The sequence below is a fragment of the Heptranchias perlo genome, chromosome 15, assembly GCF_035084215.1.
Source record: "Heptranchias perlo isolate sHepPer1 chromosome 15, sHepPer1.hap1, whole genome shotgun sequence".
In the NCBI taxonomy this organism is placed as follows: Eukaryota; Metazoa; Chordata; class Chondrichthyes; order Hexanchiformes; family Hexanchidae; genus Heptranchias; species Heptranchias perlo.
Genome location: NC_090339.1, coordinates 58,321,025 through 58,343,081, shown reverse-complemented (window position 1 = coordinate 58,343,081; position 22,057 = coordinate 58,321,025). Strand labels below are relative to the sequence as shown.

Sequence of the window (22,057 nt, the reverse complement as noted above, 5' to 3'; positions counted from 1 at the left end):
GAAAATGTGAGGTTATGCACTTTGGCAGGAAAAAATCAGAGAGCAAGTTATTATCTTAATGGCGAGAAACTGGAAAGTACTGCAGTACAAAGGGATCTGGGGGTCCTAGTGCAAGAAAATCAAAAAGTTAGTATGCAGGTGCAGCAGGTGATCAAGAAGGCCAACGGAATGTTGGCTTTTATTGCTAGGGGGATAGAATATAAAAACAGGGAGGTATTGCTGCAGTTATATAAAGGTATTGGTGAGACCGCACCTGGAATACTGCATACAGTTTTGGTGTCCATACTTAAGAAAAGACATACTTGCTCTCAAGGCAGTACAAAGAAGGTTCACTCGGTTAATCCCGGGGATGAGGGGGCGGACATATGAGGAGAGGTTGAGTAGATTGGGACTCTACTCATTGGAGTTCAGAAGAATGAGAGGCGATCTTATTGAAACATATAAGATTGTGAAGGGGCTTGATCGGGTGGATGCGGTAAGGATGTTCCCAAGGATGGGTGAAACTAGAACTAGGGGGCATAATCTTAGAATAAGGGGCTGCTCTTTCAAAACTGAGATGAGGAGAAACTTCTTCACTCAGAGGGTAGTAGGTCTGTGGAATTTGCTGCCCCAGGAAGCTGTGGAAGCTACATCATTAAATAAATTTAAAACAGAAATAGACAGTTTCCTAGAAGTAAAGGGAATTAGGGGTTACGGGCAGCGGGCAGGAAATTGGACATGAATTTAGATTTGAGGTTAGGATCAGATCAGCCATGATCTTATTGAATGGCGCAGCAGGCTCGAGGGGCCGACTGGCCTGCTCCTATTTCTTATGTTCTTATGTTCTCACTCCCTACAGCACAGGCGGCTGGTCTCATGGCTCTGGTGAAAATTCTCAGGTTGATAAGAAAGCAAATAATCAAGGTTTCGCTGTCCACAACATTCCAGCAGATATTACAAACTCTGAATGCATTCGAAGTGTTAACCTTGGCTCAGTGGTTGCACTCTTCCCTCTAAGTCAGTCAGAGGGTTGCAGTTCCAAACCCCACTCAGAGTACACAATCTAAAACACTCGAAGCTGAAAAATTAGTGCAGTGCTGAGGGCTGCATTGCTGGAGGTGCCGTCTTTTGGATGAGATGTTAAACCAAGGCCTTGTCTGCCCATTAAAGATCCCATGGCACTTATTTCAATGCGAGCAGGGTACTTTTCTGCATGTCCTGGCCAACAATTTATTCCTCAACCAACACAACTAAAGCAGATTAACTGTTCGTTTATCGCATTTGATGTTTGTGGGATCTTGTTGCAAAATGACTCATCACTTTTGCCTAATTAACGACAGGGACTGCAGTTCAAAAATAATTCATTGCATGACAGCCAGGGCACTACATAAAACGCAAATTCTTCCCTTCTAACAGACTCGTGGGCACTACCGCAGCAAACATTAGCTAATCAAAGACAGAATTAAATTCGGAACCTCTTCAAAAAGTTAAGTACTGTGTTTTTAAGAGCAGGAGACAAAATTTGGACATTCTTCATAACGTCACTTTTCTATTTGCGCAAAAATCTAGTACAAAATCAGCGCATCTCATTCACAAAAAAATGTAAAATCCTTAGGTTTTAAGTAAGGCTGTAAGTTTTTGTACCATAGCAGCAAATTCAACGTTGTTATACAAGTTGTTATCCTGTCCTGGGTCAGTTTTATAAAGATAGAGTTCTCCAGCATGAATGTCACTGAGATTGGCACTGAAAGTAGAGGGGTTATAACCAACCCATTGCGTGTATCTGTACTCATCAGAACGGATAGAGTATCCCATGATTCGAATGTCCTTCAGGACAGGAAGGTCAGAGTTCAACTTGGGTGCGTCCGCAGGCCGAGGGTATTGGCTGTAGGCGACCAATTCACTGTTACAACTCGTGGGGTCGGAGTTTAAATAACGGGCAATACCTGTCCCCTCGGTACACAGTTCTACGTGAAAGGAAGATTCCGGACACTTCGGTGGGACAGGTAACCCAAGAAGTTGACAGAGTGTTGGGAAGAGGCCCACTAATTCCACATTGACATCCCTCGTCAACCCTGTAACAAAATTCAAACACTTGAGTCACTTATTTTGTGAAGAAAAAGAAAATGCACCAAGGAAAATGAGGCTTTTAACTAGACATCGCCATTATTTTGCACACATCAGTGGAGCTGGCTTATTGCGCAAGAAGTGTCAAAAAAAACAAGAAATGGTTCTTTGGTCTATTATTATAACTATCCCAGCCCGTACCCAAAACAACATAATTCGCAGACATGGCATCAGATTCCACTCATACGCTGACGACATCCAGCTCTACCTCTCTGCCACCCTCCTTGTTGTCGGGTATCCGGTCATAGATAAGCCGCAATTTCCTGCAGTCAAAGGTTGGGAAAACTATAGCCATCCCCTCACCACAGATTCCATCACCGTTCCCAGCCACCATCTCCGGCTGAACCAGGCTGTTCGCAATCTTGGCGTCCTGTTCGACCCCAAGCTGACCTTCAGATCCCCTGTCCTCTCCATCACAAATATCTCCTCCCTCCCTATCTCTAACCTCCTCCAGCCCTACAACCCTCCGAGATCTCTGCACTTCTCCAATTCTGGCCTCGAGCATCCATGATTTTAAAATCGCTCTACTATTGGCAGCCGTGCCTTCAGCTGCCTAGGCCCTAAGCTCTGAAATTCCTTCCCTAAACCTCTCCGCCACTCTCTTCCCCTTTAAGATGCTCCTTAAAACCTACCTCTTTGATCAAGCTTTTGGTCAAAAATATCTCCATATGTGGTTCGGTATCAAATGTTGTTTGATGATCGCTCCTGTGAAGTGCCTTGGGACGTTTTAGTACGTCAAAGGTGCTATATAGATGCAAGTTGTTGGTTCTTGTTGGATTGTACATCTCCGCCCTTGCCTCTGCTCATCTGTCTCTGAAACCCTCTTCCATGCACTTGTCACTTTCAAGAAACAACTATTCCAATCCTCTACCTTCTGTACACTTCAGTTCATCCAAACCTCTGCTGCCCCGTATCCTACTCCGCACCAGATCCTGCTCACCTATCACCCGTTTTTGCTGACCTACAGTGAAGGCATTAAAGGATCAGGATCCAATTTAAAATTCACATGCTCGCCCTTCATGGTTTTGCTCTTCACTATCTCTGTAACCTTCCTCCCTCCCATCGTTCCACTATTGGCAGCTATGCCTTCAGTCACCTGGGCCCCATGCTCTGGATTTCCCTCCCACACCACCTTCCTCTCCTCCTTTAAGACTTTAAGGCCCTCCTTAAAAATCAATCTCTTCGACGAAGCTTTTGATCACCCCTCCTAATATCTGATAACGCCTCTTGTGAAGTGCCTTGGGATGTTTTTCTACATGGAAGACACTATATAAATGCATTTTTAAAATAAGTCAAAAGACACATTCACTTCAGCAAAACATGAGAGGTACAGAAAGATAGACGTACAGAAGAGAGGAAACCAGAGGGAAGGAGAGATTTACAGATGGAAAGGGAGAAAAAAAAAGTGGGGAACAAAGAAATAGGAAGGAAGCACATACAGATGTGGCAAAAAGAGAAAGTATGTAACAACAACTCGCATTTAATGTAGTAAAACATCCTAAGGCGCTTCACAGGAGTATTAACAAAAAAATTTGATACTCAGCCACATAAGGAGATATTAGGACAGGTGACCAAAAGCTTAGTCAAAGAGGTAGGTTTTAAAGGAGCATCTTAAAAAGGAGAGAGAGGTGGTGAGGTTTAGGGAGGAATATAAGCAGAAGGAAAGAAAGAGAGAGGCAGAGGACTTGACAGTAGAACACCCCAAGTTACAGGGGCCTACAGTGGCATTTTATGAAAATTGGTAACAACACTTCCACTTCATGCAACCTGATTTTTAAAAACTCAGCAAAATCCATTCAACTTCAGGAAGCAGACTACTCCACATGCATTCATACTTTGGAAACTAGCTTCTGTTTTTTTCAAAACCAGGAAGTGTTCCAACTTTTTAAAAGCTGGAATCAATGTCAGCTTGGGGCCTCGACTCATAGCATTCTCCTCCAACTCAAAGTCTTGGGTTCAAGCCCCACTCGAGGACTTGAGTACATAATCCAAGTATTAGTACTGAGGGAGTGCTGCACTCTTAGCAGTGTCGTCCCTCAGAAGGGGTGTTAAACAGGATCTTTTCTGCCTTTTTCAGAACTAAAAACATCCCTCAGCAGAAAGTGTTCTCGCAGCCAATATTCCTCACTGAATCATCACCAAAAAGAGATTAACTGATCATGTACCTTCCTACGTTTTGTGGGATCTTGCTGTGCACAAAATGGCTTCTGCACATGGTTACAAAGGAGCAATTACTGTACCTGAAAGTAATTCACTGTATGCAAAACACTTTTGAATGTTCGAGAGATGGTCCTAAAGGAACTACTTAATTACACGTCTCTCTTTTATTGGGAGTTATAAATTAACGCACAGCTGATGCATTGAGGATTAGTAACTCTGGTAGGTACCCATATCCTGGCTCCCCTCACCAAGTTGGGGAGATATATGTATCCACACAACTTCCACCTTGACACCACATTTAGCGTGCAGTCACCACAGTTGCTTGGCTTCCATGGAAGAATGAAAATGAGTCAACCATTTGAAGGAGCAGAGGTAAACTCCAGTGAAACATACACTCTACAGGACATCATTGAGGACACAATGCTGGCAGTCAAAGCACACGGAATACTTGTACTAATTGATTAACAGGACTTCACATCTATATAGGTTACACAGGGGGAAAAAAAATCATTGAATGGGGGCATCTAGAAAATTAATTCAGGTATCTTAACACATTAGTCAAAATTACTTTGTCAGACGTTAAAAATAAGGAAAATGAGAATGGTTGAGGCATCATGTAATTTATAAATATGCAGATTAGTTTCTAGGTTATGCACTGTATTACATCTTTTACTTATTACACTTTACTGGGTTTTGATTTTTTTGCATACATTACTCATATATTTTGAGCAAAGTACTTTGAATATTGAGTGCTAAAGTACAGTTGGGCTAGCAGCATTTCAAACATTACTGCTGGAAGCAGCAACAAGTTTCACCTTCCAACCTCTGAAAATTTTCAGATGGACTTATTTACACTGAATGCTATAAACCTACCTGTGGGCAACTCCCCCACTTTATTATTAAAGGGACTAATAAAAGGAAAGATCCTTTGGCCCGGAAGAGGAAAAGCCGCAGTCATTCCTGGTACATAAAATATCAAAGGGACACGGGTGGCTACATCGAAGTTGCTGTACTTAGCCCATTCTCCATGTTCTCCAAGTGACCAACCTAGAGGATACAAGACAATAGGTCTAATTCTAAAACCAGAACATTAAAAAATACTGAATGTGCAACCTCTTGCACAGATAGTTCAATGTTAGAATTAACAGCAAATTCCCCAATGGAATGGGGACATTAATGAACCAGTTGGGTTTTTAATGACAATCGGATAGCTTCATGGTCACTTTTACTGATACCTGTTTTATATTTCCAGATTTTTTAAACTGAATTCAAATTCTCAAACTGCCATGGTGGGATTTGAACTCTCGTTCTCTAGATGGACTCGTTCTCGTTCTCTGTTAGCTGGATTACTGGTCCAGTAACATAATCACGACACTACCGTTCCAACTCACAAATCTTCAAAGGAAATCCTGTACATTGCAGCACTTAATGTATTTTACTAAGCATCAGCTCCTTCACAGTTAGCAATTTTATTAGTTCACAATTTACCTACCTGCACAATGATTAAAGTTGTCTGATTAAGCTTCTATGAAGCATCTTACGACGCGTTTCTATGTTAAAGGCACTATATAAATGCAAGTTGCCGTAGTTACCATTATCGTCACTAGTGCACATCAAACTAGTTGACTGATCTGGTATCACTGGGGTCAACAGTGCCAACTAGTGCAGTGACTACTGAGTGAGAAACGGCCAGCACAGAGTTTGTGTGGAGCAAGAATCAGGTACGTCGAGGAAGTATTATTTAATCACTATCAGTTTATCAATAGGTTCGTGAATAAAATCAATAGTTCTTCCTCATTACTGCCAAACAAAAATTCCCCAACATGAACCATTGAATATAGTTAAAAATATCGATGTAGTTCTACATAATATCCATTTGCCAAACTAGACCCAACTTTATTCCTTACCATGGTCAGAAGTAAACACAACAACTGTATTATTGGCCAGCTCCAGTTCATCCAGTGCATTCAGCAGTTGGCCCACCTGAGTGTCTATGTAGGAGACAGCAGCAAAGTAACTCTGGCGAATCAGCACCTGGAAGATACGACAGCACAAATCACACAGCCAAAATTCCGAATTAGTTGAATATGCAAGACTAAAACGTAAACAAAAAGGTTTCATTTTCCAGACTTGTGCCAACAAGAAGTGGAGCAGGCGATAGAGACACAAGGCTTATAAAGGGGACATTGCCCCATACAATATTTCAAAATCCCTGGTGAAACTTGGGAGCAAGTCATAATTTTCCCCTGCCAAAAAATATCTAAAAGCTAGAAGTCCATTTCCTTTACTCTGTATGAAGGAGGCTGTGCTCAGCACCTGGTATTTTCATTAACTGAATGCTCCCTTTATGAGCGGATTAAACACATACCTGAAAGTCATCAGGAATGGGTCCATATGGAAAACTTATATTTAGGGCCTGAACGTCCTCTCTCCTTCTTATATCAGCCCATGGATTATATGCCACTGGGGGTAGTTTTGGCGGGACTTCGGGATCAGGTGCAAGGTGGATCTCCTCGTGTGGATACAATTTTAAAAATTCCTGAACAGAATAAAATCACCAGCTTAGATTTACACAACCGGCTGTACAAAAATTCTTGATACCAGCATTCTTTGACCCTTTACGGATGCAAGCCTTCTCCTGTACACCCACAGCCTGAGACTCAATTCTTGTTCAAATAGTTTTTAAGACATGTACAGTTGTATCCATTATAGCATTAAACAATGGGCCATAATTTGCTCTCACCATCTGCTTCGTATTTCAAAGAAGAGTAGGGGAGTTCTCCCCAGTGTCCTGGCCAACATTTATCTCTCAACCAACATCACAAAAAACAGATTATCTGGTCATTATCACATTGCCGTTTGTGGGAGCTTGCTATGTGCAAATTGGCTGCCGTGCTTCCTACATTACAGAAGGGAGTAAAGTTGAGAGCAGCAAGAGAGGAGAAGACCCGGGGGAAATTTACAATACAAATAGTACAAACAGTTGTTCAAGAACAAGTGAAAGGGAAAAGCGTAGAGCAGCAGAAAGAAAGTGTACTTTAGACACTACATGATGTGGAGATGCCGGTGATGGACTGGGGTTGACAATTGTAAACAATTTTACAACACCAAGTTATAGTCCAGCAATTTTATTTTAAATTCACAAGCTTTCGGAGGCTTCCTCCTTCGTCAGGTAAACATTTACCTCCGAAAGGAAGCCTCCGAAAGCTTGTGAATTTAAAATAAAATTGCTGGACTATAACTTGGTGTTGTAAAATTGTTTACAATTAGACACTACAGATAAAGTGAAAACTAGAAGGCGTAAGGCGATTATCCCAGCATCAAAGCTGAAGGTCAGGCTAGGGTGTGAGGCCCAACTAAGTTCTATATACAAATGCACGGAGTATAAGGAATAAATTAAATGAACTACAGGTTCAAATTCAAATTGGAGGGTATGACATGATAGCTATTACTGAGACATGGCTGCAGGATGGTCAGGATTGGGAACTAAATATACCGGGTTATAAGGTCTACAGGAGAGATAGGGAAAATGGAAGAGGGGGAGGAGTAGCCTTAGTGATTAGAGATGAAATCAATTCAATGATAAAGGAGGATATAATGAGAGATAAGCAGCCAACAGAGACCTTATGGGTTGAATTGAGAAATAGGAAGGGATCTAAGACTATAGTGGAAGTTGTATATAGGAGCCCTGGCAGCAGCTCTGAAGTGCTAGATTGTATAAATGCAGAGATTAGACAAGCGTGTAAGAAAGGCAGAGTGGTCTTAATGGGGGATTTTAACCTTCACATAGATTGGGGAAAGCAGACTAGCAACTGTCAGAAAGGTAGGGAATTTCTTGAGTGTGTCCGGGATAGTTTTCCACAGCAGTATGTCCTAGAGGCAACAAGGGGGCAAGCCATGCTAGATTTAGTAATGAGTAATGAACCAGATTTAGTTAACAGCTTAACTGTGTGAGAACATCTATCCAATAGCGATCATAACATGATCGAGTTCAATGTAGTGTTTGAAAGGGGAAGAAAAAGTGAGTCAGCTGCTAAGATTCTAGACTTAGGTAAGGCCAACTTCAATGGGATGAGACAGAAACTGTCCACAGTAAACTGGGCAAATCTGTTAATGGGTAAAACGACTGATGATCAGTGGGAAATGTTTAAAGAAACATTTAACGAGATACAGAACCGGTTTATACCCCTGAGGGGCAAAAACTCTACTTGCCAATAAAAACAGCCATGGACAACTAAAGAGGTAAGGGACAGTATAAGACGTAAGGAAAGGGCATACAAAAAGGCAAAAAATGGCACAGATCCAGATGAATGGGAAAGGTACAAAGATCAACAAAGGGTCACCAAACAGATAGTAAAAGCTACAAAAAGAGAGTATGAAAAGAAACTCGCAAGGGATATCAAAACCAATACAAAGAACTTTTATAGTTATATTAGGAAAAAGAGGGTGGTCAGGAGCAGTGTTGGCCCCTTAAAAACTGAAAATGGGGATATTGTCATTGACAATGGGGAAATGGTGGACATGTTGAATAATTACTTTGCGTCGGTATTTACAGTAGAAAAAGAGGATAGCATGCCGGAAATCCCAAGAAAACTAATATTGAATCGCGGACAGGGACTCGATAAAATTAACATAAGTAAAGCAACAGTAATGAAGCAAATAATAGAACTAAAGAGTGACAAATCCCCAGGACCAAATGGTTTCCATCCCAGGGCTTTAAAGGAAGTAGGTGAGCAGATTGCAGATGCCCTAACTATAATCTTTCAAAGTTCTCTAGATTCAGGAACTGTCTCTCTAGATTGGAAAATTGCACGTCACTCCGCTTTTTAAGAAAGGAGAGAGAGAGGGAAACCGGGGAATTATAGACCAGTTAGCCTAACATCTGTTGTGGGGAAAATGCTGGAGTCTATAATTAAGGATAGGGTGACTGAACACCTCGAGAATTTTCAGTTAATCAGGGAGAGCCAGCATGGATTTGTGAAAGGTAGGTCGTGCCTGACAAACCTGATTGAATTTTTTGTAGAGGTGACTAAAGTAGTGGACAGGGGAATGTCAATGGATGTTATTTATATGGACTTCCAGAAGGCATTTGATAAGGTCCCACATAAGAGACTGATAGCTAAGATAGAAGCCCATGGAATCGAGGGAGAAGTACAGACTTGGTTAGGAAGTTGGCTGAGCGAAAGGCGGCAGAGAGTAGGGATAATGGGTAAGTATTCACATTGGCAGGATATGACTAGTGGAGTCCCGCAGGGATCTGTCTTGGGGCCTCAATTATTCACAATATTTATTAACGACTTAGATGAAGGCATAGAAAGTCTCATATCTAAGTTTGCCGATGACACAAAGATTGGTGGCATTGTAAGCAGTGTAGATGAAAACATAAAATTACAAAGGGATATTGATAGATTAGGTGAATGGGCAAAACTGTGACAAATGGAATTCAATGTAGACAAATGTGAGGTCATCCACTTTGGATCAAAAAAGGATAGAACAGGTTAATTTCTAAATGGTAAAAAGTTAAAAACTGTGGATGTCCAAAGGGACTTAGGGGTGCAGGTACATAGATCATTGAAGTGTCATGAACAGGTGCAGAAAATAATCAATAAGGCTAATGGAATGCTGGTCTTTATATCTAGAGGACTAGAGTACAAGGGGGCAGAAGTTATGCTGCAGCTATACAAAACCCTGGTTAGACCGCACCTGGAGTACTGTGAGCAGTTCTGGGCACCGCACCTTCGGAAGGACATATTGGCCTTGGAGGGAGTGCAGCGTAGGTTTATTAGAATGATACCCAGACTTCAAGGGTTAAGATACGAGGAGAGATTACACAAATTGGGGTTGTATTCTCTGGAGTTTAGAAGGTTAAGGGGTGATCTGATCAAAGTTTATCAGATATTAAGGGGAACGGATAGGGTGGATAGAGAGAAACTATTTCCGCTGGTTGGGGATTTTAGGAGTAGGGGGCACCGTCTAAAAATTAGAGCCAGACCTTTCAGGAGTGAGATTAGAAAACATTTCTACACACAAAAGGGTGGTAGAAGTTTGGAACTCTCTTCCGCAAACGGCAATTGATACTAGCTCAATTGCTAAATTTAAATCTGAGATAGATAGCTTTTTGGCAACCAAAGGTATTAAGGGATATGGGCCAAAGGCAGGTATATGGAGTTAGATTACAGATCAGCCATGATCTTATCAAATGGCAGAGCAGGCACGAGGGGCTGAATGGCCTACTCCTGTTCCTATTACAACAGCGACTACACTTCAAAAGTATCTTACTGGCTGTATAGCGCTTTGGGACATCCAGAGGTCGTGAAAGGTAATATATAAATGCAAGTTATTTCTTTCTACCCACAGGATATTTAAATCTGTGATAATATAACAAGCGTATGCTTAATATTTATACAGCAACCTCTACAATATTTGTGTTGTGCTAAGCTTACGCGCACACACAATATAACATACAGCTCCCAAAGACTGCATCATACTCTTCGGTTGTTACCTGAGGATATTTCAACGGAATGTGTGGTTTATGGTAACCAACAGCCAAAAAGAAAGGGCTTTCCACGCTTTTCATGCTCTTCAGTAACCAAATTGCCTCTTCGGTGCTCTGTATATCAGGCAGCGTGTGTTCTGGCATTTCCTCAACATCCACTGGGCAAACCAAGTTAGCATGTCTTTTACCCTCTGGTCCTTTGCAGACCTAACTGAAGAAAAAGCCAGTTAATCAAGTTCTCTCTGAGTGCCAGTATTTATATTTTGAATGGGCTGTTATCATACACATTACTTGCAGAACTTCCAATGTTAAACTGTCAGTGCAACAATGCTTATTTTTGTATTAAAAAGTACCACAGACAGTTATATCAGCTTTGAATTCTTCAGCTGACTAAGGAACAACCTGAACAGGACAAAGTTTCTGGTCCTTACAGTAAATTAAATCTGGTCACAGACTCATGCATTCTTGTTATGTGGTTAGTGATACTCAAACGTAGCCATGTTTGAACACAGACTGCCTGTACAAGCAAAGAAGTGGAGAGAATGATAACGCCAACAGCAGGAAAGTAATCTCTCCCATTTTACATGACATGCTTTTCAACCTTCTGACTCAGAGGCGAGAGTGCTACCCACAGCTTACACTAGATCCACGTGAACCCTTAGTTGGCTGAATTGAAAGTAACTGAGGCACGGTTCCCTCAGAGATGGAGACGAGAGATGGAAAAAGTCCATCCCAAGGCATATGCACTTACTTCTGGCAAGCAAAAGATTGCGCATTACCAACAGGTGAAGACTAAGCTAATGCATCGGTGCCAAATCTACCATTTGAGACACAAGGCCTGGTCTGTGAAGAATTTTACAACACCAAGTTATAGTCCAGCAATTTTATTTTAAATTCACAAGCTTTCGGAGGCTTCCTCCTTCGTCAGGTGAACGATGTGAAAATGAAATCCTCGAAAAAAATTTTTTTTCGAGGATTTCATTTTCACATCGTTCACCTGACGAAGGAGGAAGCCTCCGAAAGCTTGTGAATTTAAAATAAAATTGCTGGACTATAACTTGGTGTTGTAAAATTGTTTACAATTGTCAACCCCAGTCCATCACCGGCATCTCCACATCATGGTCTGTGAAGACAAGAGGAATTGTCAGCGCTCTGCTCTAACAGATCCAAGAACCAGACTTCCTCAGTTAGGGCCTATCACCTGGGCTTGTAAAGAATGAGAGGAGCAAGTAAATTAACATCCCCCCACCCCAAACTAAGAGAATGCATAATCTTTGAGTTTTACAGATCAATGTTCTCAATCCCTGAAACACAACTTTGTTAGTTCCTTCTTTCGTTTTGAGAATTTAACAGAGCAGTCACTAAAGATGGAGCATCCATCCCTGGGGCAGGGGATACTTTGCTCCAAACTAAGAAACCTGCCCCTATATTCTCTACCCTAGGTGCTCCACAGACGGGACAATCTAGCAATTTGCAACCTTGACTCCAAATGCACAGATTTCTCCCCTAATTAGAACTAGGTGATGTGCACATTGCACAACTGATTTGTTCACCTTAAATCATTAATAAGAGTTTAAATTGCCCAAGCTATGAACATATAGTTATTATTGTACACTGCGTTGAATGTATGCAGTAGTGTAATGGTTATAGTGCTGGACCAGCAACCCAGAGTTCACGTGTTCACCCTGGCAAGTTGTGAAATTGAATTCAATAAATCTGATGATTTGTGGATTAGCACCAGTAAAATGACCATGAAAGTGACTGAAATATTGTAAAAACCAAACTGGCTCATTAGTGTTCTTCAGAGAACGGAACCTGCTGCCCCTCCACAGTCTTTTAAAAAAAATTCATCCTTTAAATGCGGGCATCGCTGGCAAGGCTGGCATTTATTGCCCGCTCCATCCCTGGTTGCCTTTGAGAAGATGGTGTTGGGCTGCCTTCTTGAACCTCTGCAGTCCATGTGGTGGAGGTGCTCCTACAGCGCCTTTAGGTAAGGAGTTTAGGTTTTTGACCCAGCGACAATGAAGGAACGGCCGATATACGTCCAAGTCAGGATGGTGTGTGACCTGGAGGCGATGCGTGTTCTCATGCACCTGCTGTCATTGTCCTTCAAGGTGGCAGAGGTCTCGGGTTTGGGATGTGCTGCCAAAGAAGCCTTGGCACACACGTGACTCCAGTCCAAACTATGTGGTTGACTCAATGCCCTCAGAGCAAACACTGTCAGTGTCGCCCACATCCAGAGAACAATCTTTTTTAAAAAAAACATTTAAGCCTTACCTTGGCATTTTTATATTTCTGCGTTGAAGGATGAAATGGAGGAATGGACCAGCTGTAAGGATAATCATCTGTATGATTGGACACAATCCCTGAAAGATGAGAGGCATTTCAGTTAATTTTTAATACTGTAGATCATGCACTGAAGTATATCTTGAAATGAAACATAAAAAAGGTACAAAAGTTTTGAGAGGAAAAGAAGCCAGACGTTAGTCTTTTGTGCCACATCTCTGGTACTGTAAGCAAAGACAAATCATTGTATTGCAATTAGTTACTTCATTCTGTTATTCACAGATAATGAGAATGTTAGCACAACCGACTTTACAAAGATTGCTAGGACATAGAATTTGCAGCACAGAAACAGGCCATTCATCCCAAATGATCTGTGCTGGATGTTTATGCTCCAAACAAGGCTCGTCCAACCCTACTTCGTTTGGCCCTATTGGCATAACCTACTAATTTGTTCAGTATGTGTATATACACACACACACATATTGAACAAATAAATATATGATGGAACATCCTGGTCCCGCCACAAATTCCGACCCCTCCCCAAACACAAGAATTGCTTGGACATGGTCTTCAGAAAGTGCTCAGTGGCCTTGTAGAAAGGAGATTAGATTTGATTTGCTGCCCTGAACTATAGAAGCGGACAGTCAATCAACTGAGCAAATCCTTTTGAGGTCACACTCGATGGGAGTGTACTGTAACGAGGCAGGGAGGAAGGAAAGAAACAGAAAGAAAGAGGGAGAAAGAAAAAGAAAGAAAAGAAATTGAATTTATATAGCGCCTTTCACAACCTCAGGGCATCCCAAAGCGCTTTACAACCAATGAAGTACTTTTAAAGCGTAGTCACTGTTGTAATATAGGAAACGAGGCAGCTAATTTGTGCAGAGCCAGATCCCATGAAGAGCAATGAGATAATGACCAGATCATCCTTTTTTTAAAAAAAAATGATGTTGGTTGAGAGATAAATATTGGTTAGGACGCCGGGAAGAACTCCCCAACTCTTCTTCAAAACAGTGCCACAAGATCTTTTACGTCCACCTGAGAGGACAGACGGGGCCTCAGTTTAACGTCTCCAGATGCTTGCAGGACAACATAGAAACACAGACATTTGATGAATTTAATTGAATGTGACTGTGCTGGAAGAAGATTTGCTCTGTGCACGAGATGCAGTGAAATCTTGAATCTTAAATAAGTTCTTTATAAACGAGCTTACAATTTCACTACAGCTAGTGCAGAGAGGAGAGAACTCTCCTGCTCTCCTTTGAAATATTGCCACGGGATCTTTTACTTTCCCCCCCCCCCCCCTCCCCCCCGAGAACGCAGTCGAGGCCTCGGTTTAACGTCTCATCGCAAGTCGGCACCTCCAACAGCTCAGCACTCCCTCAGTACTGCACTCGAGTGTCAGCCTAGATTGCGTGCTCAAGTCTCGAGTGGGACTTGAACTCACAACCTTCTGACTCAGGAGGTGAGTGTGCTGAGTCACAGCTGACACCTCTCACCTGGATGAGGGATAAAAAAAAATGACAAATTGTGCTCCAAATTTGAATTCAACGATGCCAACATTTTAATTGCCAAGATTAAGGGAACATTCACAGACTGGATCCCCAAAAGCAAAAACTACAGCGATCTGCAAGTTGTATAGCATCACTCCAACCTCATCGCACACTAACAGCTTAAAACAAACAACAACTCCTTTGCCTTAAGCCACCCGTCCACTCTTAATGAATGCAGCAGAATGGCAACATCTTCTGCAATGTCACAGCTAAGATCACCTTCAGCCATTTATTTACTTCTGGTTAGCATTAAGGCAGAAAATAACTCAAAACACAAATTCACGATTCCCCCGCCCACCTCGAGATTCTTCGCCGCCTGACGAGTGGGAAGCAGAATGCGACGTCTCAGTGTTACCCGTCCACAGCACAGAGGGGCCAGGTCCGCCAGAAGATTAACACCCATTTTAAAATGTTTTGTAGCCTATAGTCGCATTTCAAGTACTACGTTCAGTTCTGGGCATCGCACCTCAGGAAGCATATATTGGCCTTGGAGAGGGCGCAGCGCAGATATACCTGAATTATACTGGTGCTAAAAGGGTTAAATTATGAGGACAGGTTGCATAAACTAGGCTTGTATTCCCTTGACTATCGGAGGTTAAGGGGTGATCTAATTGAGGTGTTTAAGATGATTAAAGGAGTTGATAGGGTAGAGAGAGAGAAACTATTTCCTCTGGTGGGGGGAGTCCAGAACAAGGGGGCTAAACCTTAAAATTAGAGCCAGGCCATTCAGGGGTGATGTCAGGAAGCACTTCTTTAGGGGTAGTGGAAATCTGGAACGTCCCCCCCCCAAAAAAATGCTGTTGAGGCTGGGAGTCAATTGAAAATTTCAAGACGGAGATTGGTAGATTTTTGTCAGGCAACATTATTAAGGGATACGGAACCAAAGCGAATAAATGGAGTTAAGATACAGATCAGCCATGATCCAACTGAACAGGTTCAAGGAGCTGAGTGGCCTACTCCTGTTCCTAGGTTCCTATGCTACAAAGAAGCGGAGATCTTACCTGGATGAAAGACTTTTCCCACTGACATGGTCAAGTAGCCATTCATCTTCAAATACTGAGGAAGTGTTGTGTAGTTCCCAGCATGCGCCCTCCAGTAGGAATTGTGATCATAGAGCCGAGTGGTGTCAGGCCTACGGCTGGTTAAAAGTGATGTCCTGCTGGGCCCACATAAAGCTTGCTGCCACAAAATTAAAGAAGTGTTACTTTGCTTCCTAAAATTTCACACCAAATAAAACATTAAGTCTAGTTTTCAATACAACCCCTTTTCAAACAGCGGAGGGGGCGGTTCTATTTTGAGCATTGTTTGGGCATACGCCCGGAGTCTTCGGTGTGTGATCCGATCGATTTTGGTCCTGGATCCTCATTACAACGTGGTAGGTGGGCTGGCAGTGTGAAATGTGGTCCCCGATAGGCAGCTCGTGATCTGGGGGGACGGGACAGGACGGCCGAATGTGATGGGCCTGCAGTAGCACCTTATAGGGGAGAGGTAGTGGCATCGGGTATCGAATGAGGCCACACTTTAGAACAGCAACATGTGCGCAGAACCTACAGCAGGAGGTTCATTACATAGGGAAGCCTGAGGCTCAAAACCAACAAGCGACTGGCACAAAAATATCTCACAAACCTCCACCCAGCTTTTCCCAGGTTTGGTCTGTGCTGATCTCAACTCGGGTAAGAAAAGACTTACATTTATGTAGTGCCTTTCATAACCTTAGGGTGTCCTGGAGCACTTTACAGCCAATGAAGCACTTTTGCAGTGTAGTCAGTGCAGCAATGTAGGAAATGCAGCAGCCAATTTGTATGTGGCATGGACCCACAAACAGCAATGAGATAATGACCACATAATCTGTTTTAGTTGTTGGTTGAGGGATTAAATATTGGCCAGGACCGCAAGAAGAACCCCCCTGCTCTTCTTCGAGGTAGTGCCGTGGGGTCTTTATGCCTACCTGAGAAGGCAGATGGGACCTCGGTTTAACGTCTCATCCGAAAGACAGCACCTCCGACGGTTCAGCACTCCCTCAGTATTGCACTAGGGTGTCAGCCTGGATTTTGTGCTCAAGTCTCTGGAGTGGGACTTGAACGCACAACCTTCTGACTCTAGAGGCGAGTGTGGTACCGCTGAGCCATGGCTGACAATGTAGAACTTGCCTCACCATCCGCAGGTTAGGGATGGGAAAATTGACCAGGGTTCTCACTCCTGATTGATATGTGGGCAAGCAATGAATAGAAAGGATATACATTACCATCGGATAGACTTGGACCATTAATTAGATGGGCTTACGCATGAAACAAGCGATCTAATGTGGATAAATGTAGGGTAATGCATATAGAAACATCCAACAGCAAACACGTATATAGCTTGAAAGCCTCTACCAGTACAGAACCTGAGGGGAGAGGATTTGGAATTATATTCTGAAATCAAATATTGCAACAATGCATAACTGCTACACCAGATTAAGGTTTTTCAGCTAACAGATAAACGAATAGTAAATATTGCAACTTTAAGCAGGGTGAGGGAATCTACTCCCATTTTTTTGCAAAAGAACTGGGTGGGGGGGGGGGGAAAAAGGAGTTGAGGAGAAACTTTTTTCCGCAGCGAGTTATGATGATCTGGAATGCACTACCTGAGAGGGCGGTGGAAGCAGATTCAATAGTAACTTTCAAAAGGGAATTAGATATATACTTCAAACGGAAAAATTCGCAGGGCTGTGGGACTAATTGGATAGCTCTTTCAAGAGCTGGCACAGACAATGGGCCGAATGGCCTCCTTCTGTGCTGTATGAATAAGGTAAGTGGAAAAAGAGGTAATCTAGTAAGTACGAGTTGAATTGGCCTGATTAGGCTAACTAAGACAAAGGACATCTCTTACATATTATGTCATGTAATCATTTTTATCGTTGATTATACTAGTACAATGCCAACACAAGCTACACAGTGTTTCATTTTTACCCACAGTGATTGTTCAACTTACTTGGGCGAATGCATTTTTGAAAACAACACTCTTGGAGGCAAGCTGATCAATGTTTGGCGATTTCACTATCGGATCACCATAGCATCCCAGACTAGTGCGCAGATCATCAGCAATAATGAAGAGTACATTCAAGCTCTCTGATGGCAAAAAAAAATGATATAGATATTAGTAATTTAATGTTACTTGTTCTAACTTTGCATGATTTTCTAACAATGCCAGTTTGGTTAGATCAGTTGCAACAATCGTTGAACATTTTTGAATAGTGGGGGGGGGGGGTGAAATTGGCCTTCAGCAAAACAGGCGTTAGCGAATCGGCAGCCGGTTTTACATTGCGCCCGGTTTTCTTTCCCATTGATGTCGCTATTGCCCATTTAGCGATACTACAGAGGATCAATTTCACCTTCAGTGTGTCAATAACATTTGGCAATCAATACACAAGGTGCATTAACCCACATAGAATTTTTCAAGGTATCCTAGACAGGACTGGAACATAATCTGTAATTATCTTGAACAATGAGTTGATATTGAACCTGCATAGTGCTTATAACAATATCACAATTGGTTGCTGCTACTGGTTGTTATGAGAAGTGAACACATTCAGACACAATACCAATTATCAAAGATAAAATGATTTATGAGATATGAAAAAGAAAAGGATCCTTTTTTTCTTTATATTTCTCTCTCATATACTGCTTTCGGTGAGATGTTTGCACACTTGACTTTGGATCACTTCCTTTACTGACCAGCAAATCATACATAGAGTTTAATACCCAAGTGGTGGAGGCAGATTCAATTGTGGCTTTCAAAAGGGAACTGGATAAGCACGTGAAAGGAAAAAACTTGCAGGGCCACGGGAATAGGGCGGGGAGTTGGACTAGCTGGATTGCTCTTGCATAGAGCCTGCACGGACTCAATGGCCTCCTTCTGTGCTGTAACCTTTCTATGATTGTAAGTGGAGAAAACTATCAAAAAGCCACTTTGGTGTAAAGGCGTGGTCACAAATGTTGTTATCCCAACCCAACCGCGTAGAGTTGATAACATCTCCACAGCGTGAAATTTTAGACTATCAAAAGTTAATACAGCAATGGATTTCATAGAATCACACAGCACAGGAGGCCATTCGGCCCATTGTGCCTGTGCCGGCTCTTTGAAAGCTTCCCTGCAAATTTTTCCTTTTCAAGATTTGCCCAAGTTTCTTATTTTGTTGCATCCTCTTCAACTCTGCTGCTCCCCAAGTTGTGGAAAAATTATAGTGCGGCAGAAACAGAGCTTTACCGTCTGTCAAATAGGGAAACATTCTGTGTTCTATATTTTTTTATGTGACTTTAGATAGACAACATAACGTGAATTAAAGATTGGCTTTGGATTTACAGTATCCTAAAAAAAAAAGAGTTTTCTCTGTAGCAGAAGAAGAATAAACAATACATGAAACTCTCCTGAGTCAGCTGAATTGTAGTTAAGGGTCATCTGTCCCAAGATGGTTTTCTTAATGCAGAGGATTTTTTTTGTCAGTACCTTTTAATAGATAGAAAATAATAGGCAGTGTAGAATTTTGTGAGGTAGAATTTTTACCCCAAGGTCCCTACGTAAGACAGAGAAGCAGAATTTGTTTTAAGTCTTTCTCAATAAAGGGACCATTATTTTCTTCCCTGCTCTGAGCTGGGTTAGCTGGTGGTGACCAATGGACAGTCAATGAAATCAACAAGTTTTAGTCCCATCAGGCTAGAAAGTTGGGGGTGGGGAGAGGATGTCAACCATGGTCCCCATTCCGGATTATTTAGTAACCCCCGTTACAAATGTATCGATATTGAGTACAGGACCAACCACAGTTGTGATTCAGCCTCTCTCTCTCTCTCTCTCTCTCCCTTCCTTCCACCCAGTCAAACTGTCAACAACACTCACTGTCTAGGCTCATGAATGAAGATGAGCTACACCCAATCAGTCCAGACCTTATTCTTAAAACACACAACTATATTTGTCCATGTAATACAGAACAGTAGAGTACGTAACCAGTTCTTTGATCCAAACTCTTGGAAGCAAATAGAAAGGCCCAAATGCCATTTTTTTTGCATCAGATTCACTTGGGGCTGGTAAAGGCAGGGCTTGGGTTAAAACAGAGAGAAGAGGGGATGAACTGAAATAATATTAAAATTCCTTATTCTCTATAACTAATAGCTTACCAAATTAAACTGCAGGAACACACAACTTTGAAACACCAGAATGTGATTTTGTTAACAGGTCATTATTGCAGCAAAACACTGGTGCTCTCACAATTTGCATGACAGAAATCTTACTCCCAAATCATAGGGCAAACTACTTGTGTGAAGGGGTTAGAATAGAGTTACCAACACTGGCTGGACATAGTCCTTGAAGGTTTCATCACATGACATCCCACCTTTAACAACCCCACCCAGTCAAACTATCTCTCCACCCACCCCCCATCTCCAATATTTTAATAACTAATAAACGAAAGTGTTCAAAAGAGAATGAGTAAAACACAATTCTTTTTTAACACCTCTTCGATTTTTCTCCTGGGTTGCTAGCAGCATCGTCCAGGAGATTAACCTTTCACTCCTGGAGACTCCAGGGCAACCCTGGAGGGTTGGCAACCCCAGGTTAGGAGGCGTGTTTCCCCATGCACTTTACAGCCCATCCTCTCCCTCCCATCTTTCAAATCCCAGAACTGCCCCTCCTGTGCCCTCAAACTCATTATATGCGGGCGGACCTTTGATTCCAGGTCACGCCAATACGGCAGCTCCTGAAAGACCCGCTAGTACTCTCCTCGAAAAGCCTCTCACCACCTCTCCATACCTCTCTTCCGCATAAAATCTTGGGCTGCAGTGGGATCGAGCTGCCCGAAACCAATGCAACAGGTCAACGCGGCCACCAGCATCAGCCTTTCTTCCGATTTCCACTTGCGATTCATTCCCGAAAAGTTGCAAAACGAGAGCCAGAAATCACAATGTCGACGGCAGACTCCTCACTTGCAGCAATTCAGGTCATTCCAAAAACACATTATCGACAAACTTCCAGCTGATGCACAACTCATGTGACCATCCGCATCACAGGTCCCGCCTCTGATGCCCGCAATAAACTCGCTCCCTGGTGGTGAAACGTCCTGTCATTCAATTCACTGGCCGCTGACAATGTCTGGAATACCCGGAAATTCAGGGAGCCGAGCTGCTGCTGAAACTTGCTGGATGTCAGACCATCTCACCAATGGCACCAATCGATGCAGTGAAGACACTTTAGTGTCAACTTTAGCCAATGACAGATGCAAAACATTTCACTATTGGCGATTGACCAGGCAATGGGATTACTGAGTTAATTTCATCTGGGGCTATTCTAAAGCTTGTTTTGTAGCAAATAGAGTAACTATTACACATTAAACCTTCCCAACGTGCTATTTCTCTCAAGGATAGAGGAAGCAAGTTTACAATTGTACAAACTCCTTCCAAATACCCCACCCCCAAAGAAAGAAAATACTTGCATTTATATACTGTGGAGCCTTTCACAACCTCAGAACGTCCCAAAGCACTCAACAGACAATGATGTGTATTTGCAGTTGTAATGTCAGAAACACGGCAGCCAATTTGCGTACAGCAAGCTCCCAGAAACAGCAATGTGATAATGACCAGATAATCTGTTTTTTGGTGTTGGTTGAGGGGTAAATGTTGGTCAGGACACTGGGGAGAACTCCCCTGCTCTTCTTCAAAATAGTGCCATGGGATCTTTTATATTCACCAGAGAAGGCAGACAGTTTAACATCTCATCCGAAAGACGGTACCTCCGTCAGTGCAGCACTCCCTCAGTACTACACTGGAGTGTCAGCCTAGATTTTGTGTCCAAGTCGCTGGAGTGGGACTTGAACCCACGACCTTCTGACTCAGAGGCGATCTGCTTACACCCTTCATCCTTCCACTGAGTTTTAGGAGCAGGTTGTTTCAGAATCTCACAGATCACAGGATAAATACAGATGAGGAGGCCATCTTAGCTCATCCAGCCAGGAAAAAGAATGCATTAAGCTTTTTGTCTCGAGTACCCTACCCAGAAGGCCATTAATCATTCCACGAGTGAAGGACTTCCTGACATCGGTCCTAAATTGACTTTTATTTTAATCTGTGTCCCATTTTCTGCTTAGGAAATCTTGAAGTAGTGCTTCAGAATGATTTTATGAATGCCATTTAGTACCTTAAATACCTCTGTAAGGTCATCCATCAGCCACTTACCTTCAAAACCAAAAGGACCCAGTTGCTCTAGTTTTCCTTCATAACACAATCTTCTTGCTCTAGGGATCAGCCTTATGGCTTTTCTTTGGACTGAGGAACATAGGAACAGGAGTAGGCCATTCAGCCCCTCGTGCCTGCTCCGCCATTTGATAAGATCATGGCTGATCTGTGATCGAGCTCCATATACCTGCCTTTGGCCCATATCCCTTAATACCTTTGGTTGCCAAAAAGCTATCTATCTCAGATTTAAATTTAGC

At 42.5% G+C, this 22,057-nt stretch overlaps 1 protein-coding gene across 1 annotated transcript; it reads right to left on the bottom strand.

The window, feature by feature from the left end:
• Positions 1-1,323: 1,323 nt before the first annotated feature.
• Positions 1,324-20,627, bottom strand: ids (iduronate 2-sulfatase). The gene is made up of 9 exons (XM_067997305.1): positions 20,383-20,627; positions 17,572-17,708; positions 15,600-15,777; positions 13,040-13,128; positions 10,769-10,969; positions 6,635-6,805; positions 6,174-6,300; positions 5,140-5,313; positions 1,324-2,054 (listed from the first exon to the last, which is right to left on the bottom strand). Exons 1-9 carry the CDS (start codon positions 20,495-20,497, stop codon positions 1,591-1,593), a joined length of 1,656 nt encoding a protein of 551 aa, XP_067853406.1. The 5' UTR covers positions 20,498-20,627; the 3' UTR covers positions 1,324-1,590.
• Positions 20,628-22,057: the final 1,430 nt, after the last annotated feature.